General features: G+C 34.8%; 1 protein-coding gene and 1 long non-coding RNA gene across 5 annotated transcripts; one reads left to right on the top strand and one right to left on the bottom strand.

Moving 5' to 3' along the window:
* Nucleotides 1–2,224: 2,224 nt before the first annotated feature.
* Nucleotides 2,225–15,764, top strand: LOC101256747 (uncharacterized). Of its 2 annotated transcripts, XM_069292477.1 has the most exons (10): nt 2,267–2,696; nt 3,119–3,235; nt 4,321–4,394; nt 4,955–5,037; nt 6,045–6,505; nt 7,563–7,738; nt 9,107–9,192; nt 10,195–10,328; nt 12,956–13,258; nt 15,564–15,764. In XM_069292477.1, exons 3-10 carry the CDS (start codon nt 4,344–4,346, stop codon nt 15,743–15,745), a joined length of 1,476 nt encoding a protein of 491 aa, XP_069148578.1. In that variant the 5' UTR covers nt 2,267–2,696; nt 3,119–3,235; nt 4,321–4,343; the 3' UTR covers nt 15,746–15,764. The 2 variants fall into 2 exon arrangements, with proteins under 2 accessions (XP_004251881.1, XP_069148578.1); XM_004251833.5 differs by lacking the exon at nt 4,321–4,394 and having other exon boundaries at nt 2,225–2,696.
* LOC138340599 (uncharacterized) lies at nt 11,236–14,516 on the bottom strand. Of its 3 annotated transcripts, none has more exons than XR_011213260.1 (3): nt 14,335–14,516; nt 12,417–12,545; nt 11,236–12,253 (listed from the first exon to the last, which is right to left on the bottom strand). It is a non-coding gene; the product is annotated as an uncharacterized lncRNA (long non-coding RNA). The 3 variants fall into 3 exon arrangements; XR_011213261.1 differs by having other exon boundaries at nt 11,236–12,248; XR_011213259.1 differs by lacking the exon at nt 11,236–12,253 and having other exon boundaries at nt 12,306–12,545.
* Nucleotides 15,765–15,802: the final 38 nt, after the last annotated feature.

Here is a 15,802-nt window from a genome sequence, read left to right as displayed (position 1 = left end):
ATGAGATTATATAATATATTGTCGTTATTATAATTTAAATATGATATTTCATATTTTTAATTTATTTTAATAGTGGTCAAATTAGACTTTTAGATGGAGAGCTTATCAGTTTTTTAAAAGAAATTTTATTCATGGTATAATATAATTTGTCCGTTTGTTTTTCATGTTCTTTTCTTTTCTTTGTTGTATTTTAATTTGATTGGTATACAATCTCTTTAAAATCATGAAATTCGTTTTAGTTATGTGCCATTTTTTCTTACGTATTACTATTATATAAGAGAGAGTTTGAGGCTAAAGTAGCAAGTCTAAGCTAGCATTTGGCCATACATATTCAAATATTTTTGACAAATATTATTTGAATGAAAATTTGGGTGATATTTTACCATGTGTTTGGCCATAGAATTTGAGAAACATATTTCATTTTTTTAAGAAATATGATTTATACCCATAAGTTTTTAAAACTATCAAACTAACCATAAATTTGTATTACACGGCACAATAGAAATTTCAGGTAACAAGATTTATGACTTCCGCAACAAATCAACAAGAATCATTACAGTAAATATTCATATAGTGAAAAGGTCTTGGTACAAATCGTGATAATGAAAATACAACTAATATAAATTCGGGGAAAAAAAAGAGAAGAAAACAAAAGGAAATAAATATTGCAATCACTGAAGAACATATGCTTTCTCGTCTGAAAGAGTTCAACCTATTCTTTAATATAATCTTCCCACATTTTATGAACAATCTCTTCTCGATGAGTTTACATTTTCGAATCAGACGATCGAGAAGATGAAGCGATGTTGTTACCCTGAGCCAGTAGTTCGTCACTTTCATCAACAACCATATCATCATTTTCATTTTCATTGAATATTCCCTCACTACTTTGGTGTTCACGTAAAAAATTATGCAATACAACGCAAACAATTACTATTTTCACTTGCATGTCACATTCATAGTTGTTCATGCCTTGTCTTAGTATTCTTAATCTAGTTTTCCATGCACCAAAAGTTCTTTCAATTACATTGCGCAGAGAAGTATGTTTATAGTTAAATAGCTCTTTCCATTCTTAGGCTCTCTTTCACTTTCTCGGTAGTCCTGCAAATGATAGCGCATTCCAATGAATGGAGCTAAAAATCCTCTTGTGTTCCGTAGACCAGCATCAACAACGTAATAATTATCTACCAAAATAAAATAAATGCAATTCATGTTTTTTTTAGTAGCTAGTTCATTAAGACTAACTGTAATAAATGAATGTATGTAATCAAAAGAATGCATGTAGAAGGGAGCTAATTGAATTGGTTGGTGTCAATAAATATATTATTTTTGTAAAATAAAAAGTTAAGGGTAAAAATTGAATTTCTAAAACTTTTCAAATAATGAAATTTGACCCATATACTAGTTTTTTCTAGTATTTGGGAATTTGAAAAATTTGCCAAAAAAATTTGCCAAATAATAAAAAAATGTATGGACAAACAAAATTTGCCAAGTTTTTTTCCCCAAGTTTTACTTGCAAAATTTATGGCCAAACGGGCCCTAAGTCAATGTGCCTATTAAGTACGAACATTCCAAATTTTAAAAATTTATTTTAATTTAATTAGTTTATAATTTTTCCGTGATCATATATAATATGCGTTTTAGTTTATACACTTTGGTTTTAAGTTCATATTCTTTAGTTATAATTTATTACTTGTAATGTCAATAATACTTGTGAAAAATTTGTGATTACATTGAGTAATAAATCAACTCACGGTAAAGAAATATTTTAATTATGTACATCTCAATGGACCTTTTCAGGTTACATTTACAAGAAAAATGTAAAATATAACGAATATTAACGATACTTATTAAGTATTTATTTTATACTTGATCAAATAACTTAATATAATTTTATTAACACTATTTAAAATAAAATTGTGAATAATAAAATACAATATTTATAAGTATTTCTATTAAATATGTACAAACATAAAATATAAATATAATCATCATAATATACAATAATAAAAAACACACAAAAGTAATTAACTCCAATTTAGTTCTAAACATAAACTTTTTGATAACCAATCCTTAAAATCAAGAAACCATTCCAACTAAAATTTCGATTCAATTTGATTTAATTATTCAATTTAAAAAATTTCAATTCAATTCAATTTAATATAATTATTCAATTTAATTATTCGATTTAATCCGAAAATAGCGTACACAATTCACCCAAGGGCGCGAATAAACCGAAAAAGTAAAGTGACTATTTAGGTGTTTTCCTCTCTGTAAAACCCCTAATTTCTTCTTCTTCTTAAACCCTGAAAAACTGGAAGTAAAGCTTTAACCTCCAAACGAAGCCATCAATGGAGGTAGCAGAAGATGCATCAAAGGCCCGAAAATCCCGTACGAGGAAACGTAATAATGCCGAAGATGATTATAATTGTGGAATTAATCCATCTACAGAAGCTAGAAGGATTAACTCTGTCATATTAGCAAATACTAAACCAAGTTTTTGTCTAAAACGGGGAATCGGCAGTTTACACAAAGATCATCGGAGTTTACAGTCTGAACATAGGAGAAGACTTCGACGTTTGCTGGAAAAATTGATGCGGCAACATAAATATGCTGAGGCTAGTGGTGTACTGAGTGTTCTTCTTAAAGGAACTACAAAAGAATCAGCCGTATTCAAAACTCGCACAAAGTTTATGGTACTAATCTATTCAATCTATCCAATTACTTTATTTCATTTTGGTACTTCGTTTTTTTTTAAGCTTAATTCGAACACTCAAATTTTACCTCAATTGTCAAGTTGCCCATGTAGAGAGCTCAATTTGGTTTCAGCTAGCAACTAATCACTCCAATTTGTCTCTATTGTATCTCATGGACACACTAACCTGACTTATCATATAAGTTTTGGTAGTGTGTAGATGATCATTTTGTTAGTTGGAGTGTTCGTAATGACACGGTGGAGATGAGTTAGGGTGTATAAATGTGATTTTTCAAGGTTGGAGTGTTAACATGCCAGTTGTGCGCAAATTTGAGTGTCCGTTTATGTATTATGGCTTGTTTCTATAAAAAAGTTTTATCCAGCAAGAATAGTCATGTTTTGATATGATTTCTAACATTTTAGGCAATTTTGGAGCTCATTGAGCATATAAAAGGTGACACTATCAGTTCAAAGAGGATACAAGATATTTATGAACTTTGGATGAAGAAGCTTGGACCTATGAAAAACAGGCCCCCAAAGGTAACAATTTAAAAATATATAAAGTATTTGCTTATATGTTTGGTCATTAGTTCTGTATTACTCCAAGTTGCTCTTTTCAAGTTTTCTGTAACATTTACTATTTTCTTGCAAAGTACCTTTTATATGCCATATGTTAGAATACACGAGTCCACTAACAGTCAATGGACCAGGTCCCTTGACACACTCAAAATAAGAACGACGGTAAATAAAGGCAGAATATCAACACAGTCAGTTTACGTGAAAACCTCCTTGATCAAGGGAGTAAAACCACGACCTGTCGCACAGGATTTCCAACCGTTTTCTCTAATCTTCACAAGCAAAAGTAAAACCGGTTACAAAAGAGTGAGAAAAAATCATTAATCTCACTATCAAGCAATAACTCTATTGCTTGAAGAGCCTAAGCAAATATGACTCTGCCCACTAAGCTATTACTACTAGACAACTTAGGATTCACTAAGCAACACACAGGTTGCCCACTAAACCACCACTCAACTGACGATTTAGACTTTTCTAAGCAATACACAGATTGCCCACTAAGTTAGTTGAACTTAACTAAGTTAGAATTCACTGACCAAAACAAACTGAATCCTTTATAAGTTTTAGGACCAGATTACAATTTCAGATCAAAAGAAATACTTCTAAGACACCTACACTATCAGCACCTTAGCTTGAGTTGTTCTTTGAAATATTTCTTTTCTTCAAATTTCTCAGCCTTCGCAAAAGTTCTTGAGATGCCTTTTCAATTTGCAAAAACTAAGATTGTGACTATTGGATGTTATGTTTATATGAGATAGTCACAATCCTTAAAGCATTGCGATTGGTTGAGGTTTCTGCCGTGTCTGCCCATTCTGTCACTGTTGTCACTATTGGAGACTGTGCACCAACTTTTTGAACTTTTTCAGCTGACAGTGAAAAGTTTGTCAAATCATCAAAACTACAAATAACACAATATATTACCAGTAAATTTCTATCTTCATTAGCCCAAAAGAAGTTCTACAGAATAAGATTTTCTTTTTGTGGAAATACCAAGTCTATTGACTATTGTTGTTGTTGTTCATTATTTTATTTTTTTTGATTATGTGTAGTTCATTGGCTTTGAACTTTCTCCATGGTGCCCTTTTTCAAATGTTTCCTACAACATTTACTAGTTCCTTGTCAGGTACCTTTAAAATGCAATGTATTGGTAAATTTAATTTCAGTAACCCATTAATAGTTCTAAAGAACAAAACTTCATTTTCCTTGAGATGCTAGGTTTACTGACTTATTATTTTTGTTGTTCGATCGCAGCATCAAAAAGAAAGTCTGAGTTTTCTACATATTTTAGGAATGTGTAGTTCAAAGCGGTTAAAATATAGTGACATAAATATATGGCCTCGTAATGACATTTGATGAAGACGCGAGACATTGTATGGTTAAGATAGCCTTGGAGCTTTACTTCATCCAAAAAAAATACAATGGAGCTTTTCAGGATGCTGAGGTGCCATTGATTATCATGTTTATAAATGGAGTTATGTTTTTGTATTGTGTAATGTAACTAAGTCACAAGCTGCTAAAGTTAGTATTCGTTCATGTTTGGTGCTCACTTTTAAAAAACATTGCTTTTGTAAGTGATAGTGGTAGATCGGTGATGTCAGCATGATTTTGTGTTCCAAACTTTATGAAAGGGAAAATTGAATTTCACCTTTGTGGTAGCTCATTGTGAAGTCTGAATTGTGGCAGGACCGTTTTGCTGTTCATTTGGAATTCATCCTTTTCTGTCTCAAACGCGGGAACACACAGGATGCACATCAGGGTGCCTTATCGTAAGTTCTTGGCATTTAACTTATCTTTCTCTTGTAGGTTGGCGAAAATCAATTGCCAATTAATGGAAAAAAGTTTTGTTTACTTTTTGAGAAAAAACTGAAGTTATAAAAAAGGGTCCAGAGCGGTAATCTTTTTCTTGTGCTAAATCCGACTCTTTCTAATGGTGTCAATATTGTTAACTAAAGTATTGTCCTGTCACCTGCAGAGGAAAGTGACATTTTCTTGAAGAGAGACTCATAATTAACAATCAGAATAATATATCTGTTGGAATTAGTAAACTGAATTTTAACCGCAGATACAAGGTAGAAGTAAGGTCTACTTACATCCTACCCTCCCCAAATCCCACTTGTGGGATTACTCTGGGTATGTTGTTGCTGTGTATAAACTAGATGATGTTTCTTCAGGGACGGGGGTTATAATTGCTACTTTTTAAATTAGTAAGATGAATTTTAACCATAGATACTTGTTTGATTTTCGAAAACGGCTGGCCTGACAAGTGTGGTTTGGGTTGCCCAACCATTACACTTTGGAAGATACGACCTACGTTATATATTTCATTTGGCTTTAGATGAATCAAAAATTTGCCTTTGCAGAACTTGGTGGATATGTTAAACTTAAATGTGTCCATGACAGGCTGAACGGGCAAAATTGAGAAATATCACGTTCTTCTGTTTATCCAAATGTTCAACTTTAAACCAAGTAAATATGAGTTGCATATTGATAATCCTCTCTGTGCTTTTCTCAATGTTTAGTATAAAAATTTGTTGGACAAAATTGTAGGCAATGATAAATTGATTATCAGTCAAATTTTTGGTGGCAAAACTGGCTATGCAAAATCTTTTCTTTTAAGGATGAATGCTCTATTGGAATGTAATCCTAGTGTAGCATTTTTATATAACAACAACAGCCCACCCAGTGAAAACCACATGTGGGGTCTGGGATAGCATTTTTGTATATGAAATTCCAAAGGCTTAATATTACCTCCCCTGGCTGTGATTTGTATCAGGCTCATGCAGCAACGTGGTTTTGGTAGTGATCCAGTCTCTAATTTAGTTGTGGGCTTAGTCTTTTATCAGTTATGGTATTCTACTATCCCAAAGGAGTTGCATTTGCAAGAGTTGGACAGATTTGATAGCACGGTGCAGTCAGAGACCTTTGAGGACAGAATATTTATGTCCATTTTAAATTCAGAGGAGCATGATGCTGTTGAAGGCGAAGAGGCTAATTCTCCATTCAATTGTGATTCAAACACCTCTATTAGGAATGATAAAGAGATCTTGGGAGTTGATGTCAGTCAACAGAGAGAAGTTGCCATGGTTGATGATGATAATGTGCCGGGAGAAACGCAAAATGACAATTTTCAGCCACAAGACTTTTACATGAATTCTTCTGAAAGAAGTGACCGTGAAGGTTCTTCTATGGATCAGAGTGGTGATGATCCCTATCATTCCATATTCTATAATCGTGGTGAGTGTTGCTCATGGCTTAAAGATTTGTCTATGCGGCGGCATAGTCATACATGAAATTCAAAAGGGTAGCAAATTTTGCTTTTACTTGCAGAGAACCTTAGAGCCTGGTTCATGGCAATTGGATTTGGACTTGAGGTACAATATGTAGTATGGGCTGAAAAAACAAGTTGACTTTTCTTTTTCCCTTCTCTCTTATGAAGGGGTCAGACGAGACCCTTTATCTCTGTGTCTTAATTGAAGTTGGCACGATTGATGACTGATTATTGTTGATTTCAAGAATGAACATGTCTATCATTCGAATAATTACCTTTAGTTTGTACAGGTCATTCTGTAATGTGAATTTAGCCTCTAATTTTTCTTTGGGTTTAGGTATGTTACAAGTGTTGGCATAGGGTATACTTTAGCCAAAAAATAGTTACATATAATTACATAGGAATGTGGTTATAGGTACGTATTGTCTGGGTCTTCTTTAGACATTAAAATGAATGGCATCTTCCAAGAACTCTCCAGATGAGTGGGAGGAGGAGCAGCTGACTAATGACAACAGCAGCCAAGCTTCCCTCCCTCATTTTGGGTTGTTGCAAAATCATACCTGCAAGGAACATGGGAAAAAGTGTGGACTTTTAAAATTTTCAATACTTTGGATGGTGACAAAATGGGCCTGCCCTGGATTATATACTTCAGTTTCCTAAAGGGATGATGTGAAGATGAGGAAGTTAGTACTTTAGGAGAGAACATTCTCTTGGAATATTCTCAAAAGGATGAAAAGGCAGTTGACATGAGGTGTATAGAATCTGGAATTTCTAAGTCCTTCAACCCTTGTGAAGGTGGATATTGTGCATTCGACATGGTTTGGGTTTTTTTTAAGCTCCAATTGAGATACATTATGTTCTTTATTTTTGGATAACCACGGTGTCCATGGCCATCTTACGCATAACTCGACTAATTCCAAAAAATACTGTCACCACCCAGCTCCCAACAATAATATAATATATGTCATGTTCTTCTTGCTGATTAGATTTAATTATGATATTTCTTACTCTATTCAAATGTAGGTCTTCCATTGTGGTTATTGCCTTTACAATTGCCTTCCTCAGATGAAAATTTAGAGGATGTTCTCAATATGCATCGGGCCCTGCGTAATGACAACTATAAGAATGCAATAAAGTATTTACGACATGCTCTGCATTCCAGTCCACCAGTACTAGAGGCTTTTCATCCTTTAATACAGGTAATTGCTTATGTCCAAGAAAGAATTCAGACAGAATTTTTCAAATTTATTCAGAACTGTATTTTATAGATGTCGTAGGAAGTTCATGCATGTTCACATTATCCCCAACTCTCGGAAGAGGACTCCGTAACCTCATATTGGTTGGTTATATGTATCTGTTTGTGTATCTCTATTTTCTGCATGCTGATCATTGTGTTAGCTTCATCAGCTAAAACCAATAGAGGAGAACTCCTTTTTTATTTGAAACCTAGCCCTGGGGCTCATAATGATTCAAGTTGTTGAACACAGCTTGAACTTGAAATTAAGCTGGTATATTAAACGCACCACCTCAAATTAGTTTCATCTCAAGTTGTTTGTGTTCAATAATGTTAAAAATTCTAATATTTATGAATGTTTTGTAAATATATACTTCAAGAATATATTTGCAAATATTCCATCTTATTTATTCGAGTTGGTATCTAGATACTCTATTTACATTGACAATTTGTATAGAAGGTTAAACTTCATCAGTTAGCACCGCCAGGCTCAAAATGTAAGTGGGTGCTTCAGTTGAATGGCGGGTGAAATGTTGACCAAATCCTCCGCGACACGAGTTCGATTCTCATTTTCTACAATTTTTTCTTATTCTGATGATGTTTTTCTTTTTTGAAACTGGGAATGTTGTTATTTTCTTATTCGTCTTGCTTTCCTTTTTACTCCTCTTTTCCATTTTTACTTTTCTATCCTTTTTCCAGACAATACAATCTCTTCCAGAAAGAAGAACACTATCTCTTTTTACTTCCCCTCCTGAAAAAACTTAATCTTCCTCCAAAACAGAAAGAATTTTTTTTTTCTCACTTATAAAAGCTCTTTCGTTGATGTTCATTTTCTTATTTTTTTGTGTTTCCTTTTACTCTCTCCAGACACCCTTATAAAAAACTTAATCTTCCTCCAGACACCCTTGCGCTTTTCTTTTTCTCTTATGACTTTTCAGATTAACATCTTATTTAACTTTTTTTTGTTTATTAATTTTGTAATTGAATCAAAATATTCAATCTAAGGCTAATCTCACACTGAATTTTTGTGGGAATAAATTAGTGTAAGCAGTGGATGCTATTATTCATTGTTTGAATAATATGAAAAATGTCTAGAACAATTTTAAATAGAATGATAATTTTAAATGATTTACATGTTAAAATTTTTTACCTACATTATTCAAATAGTTGTGCACTTATATTTGATGGTTGTAGCAACTGTATGTTAATTGTAATGGAGCATCCATTACTTCAAAAGTATAGGTCCACTGATGATTCTATCAGGTGTTGAGTGATATATTAAATTAATATATAATATGCTTTTCATGTACTTAAAAGTCTAACATCTTAACAGATGCTGCTGCTCGGGGATCAGGTGAAGGAGGCTCTTGATGAGGTGGAAAAATTTACTCCATACACCAACACATCATTTCAGTTGAGGTAGCTGTTTCTCTCTTATGAAAAAAGTTGAATATAAATCTAAAAGATAACAATGATGATGAGTTTTGAACTTCTCAGACAAAACAGTGCTGGTTACTAGTATATCAAGATTTTTTATGTGAATGGAATGATTAAATATTGAAGTGACAGACCGCTTAGATGTTGCCACTTAAACTTTTCTTCACTATTTACTAGAGATCTTTTATGGAATGATAAACTTTTATTATCTCTGAACTAATGCTAATATCTATATCTATCAAGTGAAGCTCCACTTCTTAAATCAAGATGAGTTTGACTCGATATTTACATGATAAAGATATCATTCATGCTAACTTTATCTGAATCAATATCAAGCCAAGCCCCAATTCTTTAAAGAATTTAACTGAAATTCGGGTATTGATTTGTGACAGATCTCTGTCCTGATAACACTTCCAATTGTTATGTTCAAAAGGTTAGTATGCCTTATGTTTAGTTCTTTTTTATCTAAGTTTCCCGGACTTAGGTGTGGGTGTCTGATACGGGTGTGTGTGGATCTAGAGGTCAGATCTTTTCATGATCTAAATTTGAAGACTCGAGGGTACGGATCCAGGTAAGTATACGGGTATGAGGATTCTGTTAAGAATAATTCAAATATCTAAAATTAGAGTTATAATCTAAATTATGTGACATTATGTGGAAAACTTACAAGGTATTCCGAGGAGTATCTAAAAAAGGAGATAAAAAGGAAAGGACTGACATAGAAATTTCTATATACAAGCTATTCCATTTTCTTCAATTCCACCTTAGTTTTTGTTTTGATTTCATAAATCATAGGTAGATATCCAATTTTACAAGAGATTGTTCAGTAACATATGACAATTTTCTGTAGTGAGCTTCTTGACGTGTCATTAGTTGAGTGTTTGACTGCTTCCTGTACAACCGATCATTATTTATTTTTCTCCGGTCTTAGTCACTACGTCTAATTTCTTCTGGTTTGTTTGTTCTTTATCATGTGGCATGCAGGTTGAAAGCTACTATCTTGGAGCATTTTGACAGCGGTAACTATGTCAAACTTTCAGCAATCCATGAGGAAAATTTGGAGAAAGATCCTGCTTGTAGCCACTCATTGGGGAGACTCATCATCTTGCATAGAAGGGGTACATCCTAACCTGAATAATCATTTTATTCACTTCATCTTGAAGAGATAGGAGATACAAAATCTTAGTACTTCCACAAAGTTAGCGTCACTCCGAAGTATTGTCTTAAGGACATGCAATAAATGATGTTCAATAAAATTGGCTTAAACAAAACTTATCTATTTTTTCAAGAAATGAATCTTGTCTAATTCAACTCTAAAAGCTAGCTCTTGACTCATGACATGGCCAACCCATTATCTCAACCAATAGGGACCACTTTAACATAATCTCACACATCCAAGCTTGGACATTTGGAGTGTTATGTGGGCTCAACATTGGATAAACCACGAATAAGGATAAATTTGATCTTGGTATTGAACCTTGGATGTAAATCTACCCCAAAAGCTAAATCATGATATGTGAACTGTCCAAGACCGTATAAGGAGACAACAACCCGTTCCTCCCTAACAAATGTGTATGCTTAACCTTTTAAAATTTAAAAATACTACTACATACCCGGTGAAATCCCACCAAGTGGAGTTTGGAGATAGTAGAGTGTATGCATCCCTTACCACTACCTCATGGAGATAGAGAGGTAGTTTCTGAAAGACCCTCGGCTCAAGTGTATCAAATTCAAGTAGAGGGAGAAAAATACAATGAAGAAAGCATAGTCATTAATAAGAAAATCAGTGCCAAGTATACAAGAAAGAAATAGTACCAAACATCAAAGTTGTGTGATATTGAAAACATAATAAACCATATATTGCAAGCACTACAACAGTACGACTAGTACTATGACTTCTATCCCTCTACCCTAATACACGACCTCCACTTCTTCCTATCTAGAGACATGTACTCGGTAATATGAAGTTGTGTCATGTCATGTCTAATCACCTTTCCCCAGTACTTCTTCGGCCTACATCTACCCTATGTGTGCCTTCTACAACCAGCCTCTCGCACCTTCTCACTGGGGCATCAACACACCTTCTCTGCACATGCTCAAACCATCTCAATCTTGCTTCTCTCATGTTGTCCGCCACTCCCAGGTTCTCCTGGATAACTTCATTCCTAATATTATCCCTCCTAGTATGCCTGCACATCCATCTCAACATCCACATCTTGGCAACATGCATCTTCTGCACATGTGAGTTCCTGCCTGGGATTTCCATTTAGATACCTCAATTAATGACATGACCTCTGTGAAACACCTGATGTCTATGAAAACTATGCCTATTAAGCACGATGCCTTGACATGGCACAATGTGTATTTCACATTCTTTTTCAGCCAATTAAATGACTTCAAATGGCTAATTTCTTTCCTTTTTTTGTTGCTCTTCTAGTTTTTCCTCTCTTTCTCAGGACTTTCTCTTGTATTCTTTTTGGATCATTGGTCTTTCTTTTCCCTTTCTGGAGGGCTCAAAAAGTTTACTTTTTCTTTTGATTATTTGTTATCAGAATCGAAGTGTCTTTGTTTTATTGCTGTATTTTCCATGTCATTCGCGTGTGGACTACTCATGTTTTATTTTCTTATTGTGTCCCTATAAAGTGTTGAATAGGCACAGTTTTCGCAAACTTTAGGTGTTTGATACGTGTTCTTAGTTTGACATGTCTAAATAAAAGTTGAAGTGGCCACATGTATTCAGCCAAAGTTTTATGTTCAAATCCAATAATTTTGCTCCTTCCATTTTGGACAATTTGTGGCAACTGTTTGGGCAGACCCCAATGCCAGAAGGCTCCTGCTTAGACGGGCTGGGGGGTGGCAAATGTAGCAGCCTTGCCTCCTCATTGGAGAAGTTGGTCCAAGATTCGTACCCTGGTCAACCATATAAACAGGAGCTATTGCTACAAGGTTGCCTCCTCTTAAAACAAAGCAAATCAGGAAATTTGAAGTTTAGGCAATGTGCTCATCTTATTGATGTACCCCCTGGAGAACTGAACAATCTGCACTGGAATTACAAAAAAAATAAAAAATATGTATATACCAGCGAGTTCCAGATCTCAAAATAGAAGTAAACTAGCTTAGCTTATTTACAGAAAACTCTTAAGACCTATGCTTGCAAGATACCCCTAGTTTTAGATTTGTTGATTTTTGAAGATGCAACAACATACCCAGCATAGTCCCACAGGTGGAGTCTGGGGAGGGTGAGGTGTACGCAAAGTCGCAAACCTTACCCCTATCCTTGAGAGACTAGTGAGGTTGTTTCCGATAGACCCCCGGCTTGAGAACAGGTTTGAAAGCTGAGCAAGTGTAGAAAAGCAATGATGAAAATAACGAAGAAAGACAAGTACTGACAATAAAATAGTGTAGATAGCCAAAATAAATGAAACAACAAATAGCAAGAAAAATCAAAGGATAAGGTAATGCCAACAGAAAAATAATAATATACTAGTAAGAAAACAGACTAGAACCCCCAAATGGTACCTTATTTTTGCAATTAATGCGTTAATCATTGTATATTGAGTTTCTTTTTTCTGCGTTTTTCTTGGCCTTGGTTTATATAAACAATCAGGAGATTATAGCACTGAAAAGAAAGTCTCATTTTGTGGTACTGTCCCAAATGATACCTTATTTTTGCAATTGATGCATTATGCATTATATATTGATTTTTTTTCTGTTTTTCCTCGGGCTTGGTTTATATCATCATCAGGAGAGTATAGCACTGAAAAGCTGATGGAAATGATAGCTTTGCATTTGGATGCTACTCATGCAAATTGTGACACATGGAAGGAGTTAGCTTGTTGCTTCCTGAGGCTTTTTCAATGTGAAGAAGATTGCATGTCTGTGTGCTCCAACGGTGAAGATAGTGAGAAGCAAAAATTCACAAAATGGATTAGTCAGATTCCAAAAATATTTAGCGATTATGAGTCTAGCAAGTCATGGAGGCTCCGTTGCAGATGGTGGCTGACTCATTACTTCAGCCAGACTATACTCACTTCAGATATTGCTTCAGGTAAAACTTCATTTCTTTCTTTTTAACATGCAACTAAATTCACTTGTTTACCATGGCAAAGGTCCAAATACTAAAGACTAAAGCTTTGTGGGCTTGTTCTTGGTTTGAGGTGATTAAGGTTGTATATTAGCTGTTTGGTTTGACCCTCCCACCACATCTTTCCCCATAACGTTTGATGTGTAGCAGTTTTTTTGTGTTTGTTTATGCTCAACTTTCTAGCAGCTAATAATCTGTTAACAAATTCTGAAGAACCTGATCCACCTTGAATTATATTTGCCTGAAAAACAGTTGTGTGGAAAACTGCATGGATCCTAACAAAGAACTGTTTCCTGATCCAGCTTCTAAGTTTTCTAGTTTCTTAATGCTAATATATATGATGCAAAAGTCAAGAATTGGCTTTAATAGTTAGTACTAGTATATATGTACAAGAGTTAAAATTCAAATTGTTAAAAAATTCACGTGGTTCCAAGACATAATACTGCATTGTTAATAGTGTCAGGTCTTAGACAAATTAGAAACCGACTTTGATAAATTTAGGTTCTTGTTTTCTCCATTTTCATGCATATCTATTGCTGGATGTCTTTGGCTAGATGCCAGCATTTAAGGCCCCAAATACGGGTGTGGCCATTTTGAGGGGGCAGTGTTTTGGGAAGCGAGAAGCGGAAAAAAGCGATGAGGGCTTGCTTCACAGAAGCGAGAAGCGTGAAGCGAAGCGCGCACATTTTTAAAAAAAAGCGACATTTAGTATAAAAATAAAAAAATATTAAATTACTAAAAAGAGGTAATATAGTCTTAGATTGAAAGAAATTACTTAGAAAAAATACTCACAAGTCATAACATATAAAGCAAAAAATCAAAAACATAATTAAATCACAAAATACTACAAACAAAAGGAAGTTTCAGAAAATAATAAAAAAAGGCTGCTAGCATACACACTGATCACCAAAAAAAAAAAAAGAATTGAAAAAAAAACAGAGGCAGCAGTCAGTTAAGAACTAAGAAGAAAAGAGCAGGCAGCAGAGAATAGAGATGAAGAAAAGAAGAGAAGAAGAAGAAAAAAGAGATGAACAAATTACCTGCAGGCCTCAGTCGAGATCTTGAGGAGAGAAAGAAAGGAGGCAGCCAGCAGCCTCAGTCGAGATCTTCACGAGAAAAAGAAGGGCGGCAGCCAGCAGCCTCAGTTGAGAGCTTCAGGAGAGAGAAGGGAAAGAAAGTCGCGAGGAGAGAAGGGAAAAAGAGTCACGAGGAGAAAAGGGAAAGAAGAGTTGTGAGGAGAGAGAAGTTATATTTCAGATTTTTTAAAAAAAAAACCTATTTTTTTTAAAAAAACCCTAATTGTCGCTTTTTTTTTTATTATAAAAAGCGCGCTTTTTTGCGCTTTTTCCTCAGCGTCGCTTCTCGCTTCTTCCTCTGAAGCGAGTGCTTTTTTCAAATCGCCTCGCTTCAAGTTAAAAAAGCGCACAAGGGTCGCCTTGCTTTGAAGCGCGCTTTTCTGCGCTTTTAACAAAACTGTGAGGGGGTGAAGAAACATCCTTGTTCTCTGAGTCATTACACTTGTAGAAGTTCAGTTTTCTCTGGCATACCATGTGATCGGGAGGTCACGGGTTATCTTGCAGAAATGTAGTGTAAGACTGAGTACAATAGACCCTTGTGATCCATCCCTTCCCTGACCCCTCATAGCAGGAGCTTAGTGCACCGGTCTGCTTTCTTTAGGTTCAGTTTCCACCTGTGATGACCAAACTCTCTCTTGTATATATTAGAAATGCCACATGCAGCAGGGATATCTCCAACTTCATCCAGGATAACATTTCGTTTCCTCTGCCTATTGTAATTAATTTTGAGTCTAGTTAAACTTACATGTTAGACAGAAGAAGACGGACTGCCAAAATATTACAATTTTTACACCAATCCTTTCAAAATGATAAATTTCAAAGCAACCTACTGAACAAACACTGTATTCTGGGGAAAAAAGAATCGAAGCTATCAAAACACCACAACAGACCCGTTTTTTTTTAAAAAAAATTGAATACAGGGTTGGGGAAATGGAAATGGGAAGGGGATTACAAAGCAGGGAATCAAACTCTCACCAATGTGGTGAAAGTTCGGGTAGTCAACCCACCAACTGAACTACTAATATTCCTCACCCAAACCTGTTTCAAGATTGAGGAAGAGAACACATTCAAATGTCAGGAACAACACCGAGAAAAGCTCATATTCTTGAGAATCCACTGATGCGTATTACTCAATATTTGTATTCCAGCAAAGGTTTTACATTTTAATACTTCGATTTGCCTGTTGATGGCAGGTGACTGGGAACTGCTGACTTACAAGGCCGCCGTGGCATGTTACCTTTATGGGCGAGAATTTAAGTATGTTGTGAAGGCTAGGGAGTGTTTGGAAGGAGACCCAATTAACAAGAATTTGTATTCCATATTGTGCATGCATGCCAATAGTTGTACTGGATTTTACTTTAACGTTAAGAAATAAGAGTAATATTTATGCGGAATTGCCATCTTTTTATGTTCTCTCTAATTGGCATTGCTC

This window comes from Solanum lycopersicum, chromosome 12 (assembly GCF_036512215.1).
Source record: "Solanum lycopersicum chromosome 12, SLM_r2.1".
Taxonomy (NCBI): Eukaryota; Viridiplantae; Streptophyta; class Magnoliopsida; order Solanales; family Solanaceae; genus Solanum; species Solanum lycopersicum.
The sequence above is the reverse complement of the archived record's forward strand: the minus strand, read 5'-3'. Positions and strand labels throughout refer to the sequence as shown.

Bases quoted from the DNA above. Each gene is read 5' to 3' on its own strand.
- LOC101256747 (XM_004251833.5), top strand. From the start codon at position 2,352: ATGGAGGTAGCAGAAGATGCATCAAAGGCCCGAAAATCCCGTACGAGG. The intron at 3,236-4,954 runs GTAACAATTTAA...GAATTGTGGCAG, and splicing joins TGAAAAACAGGCCCCCAAAG to GACCGTTTTGCTGTTCATTT. The intron at 6,506-7,562 runs GTGAGTGTTGCT...ATTCAAATGTAG, and splicing joins TTCCATATTCTATAATCGTG to GTCTTCCATTGTGGTTATTG.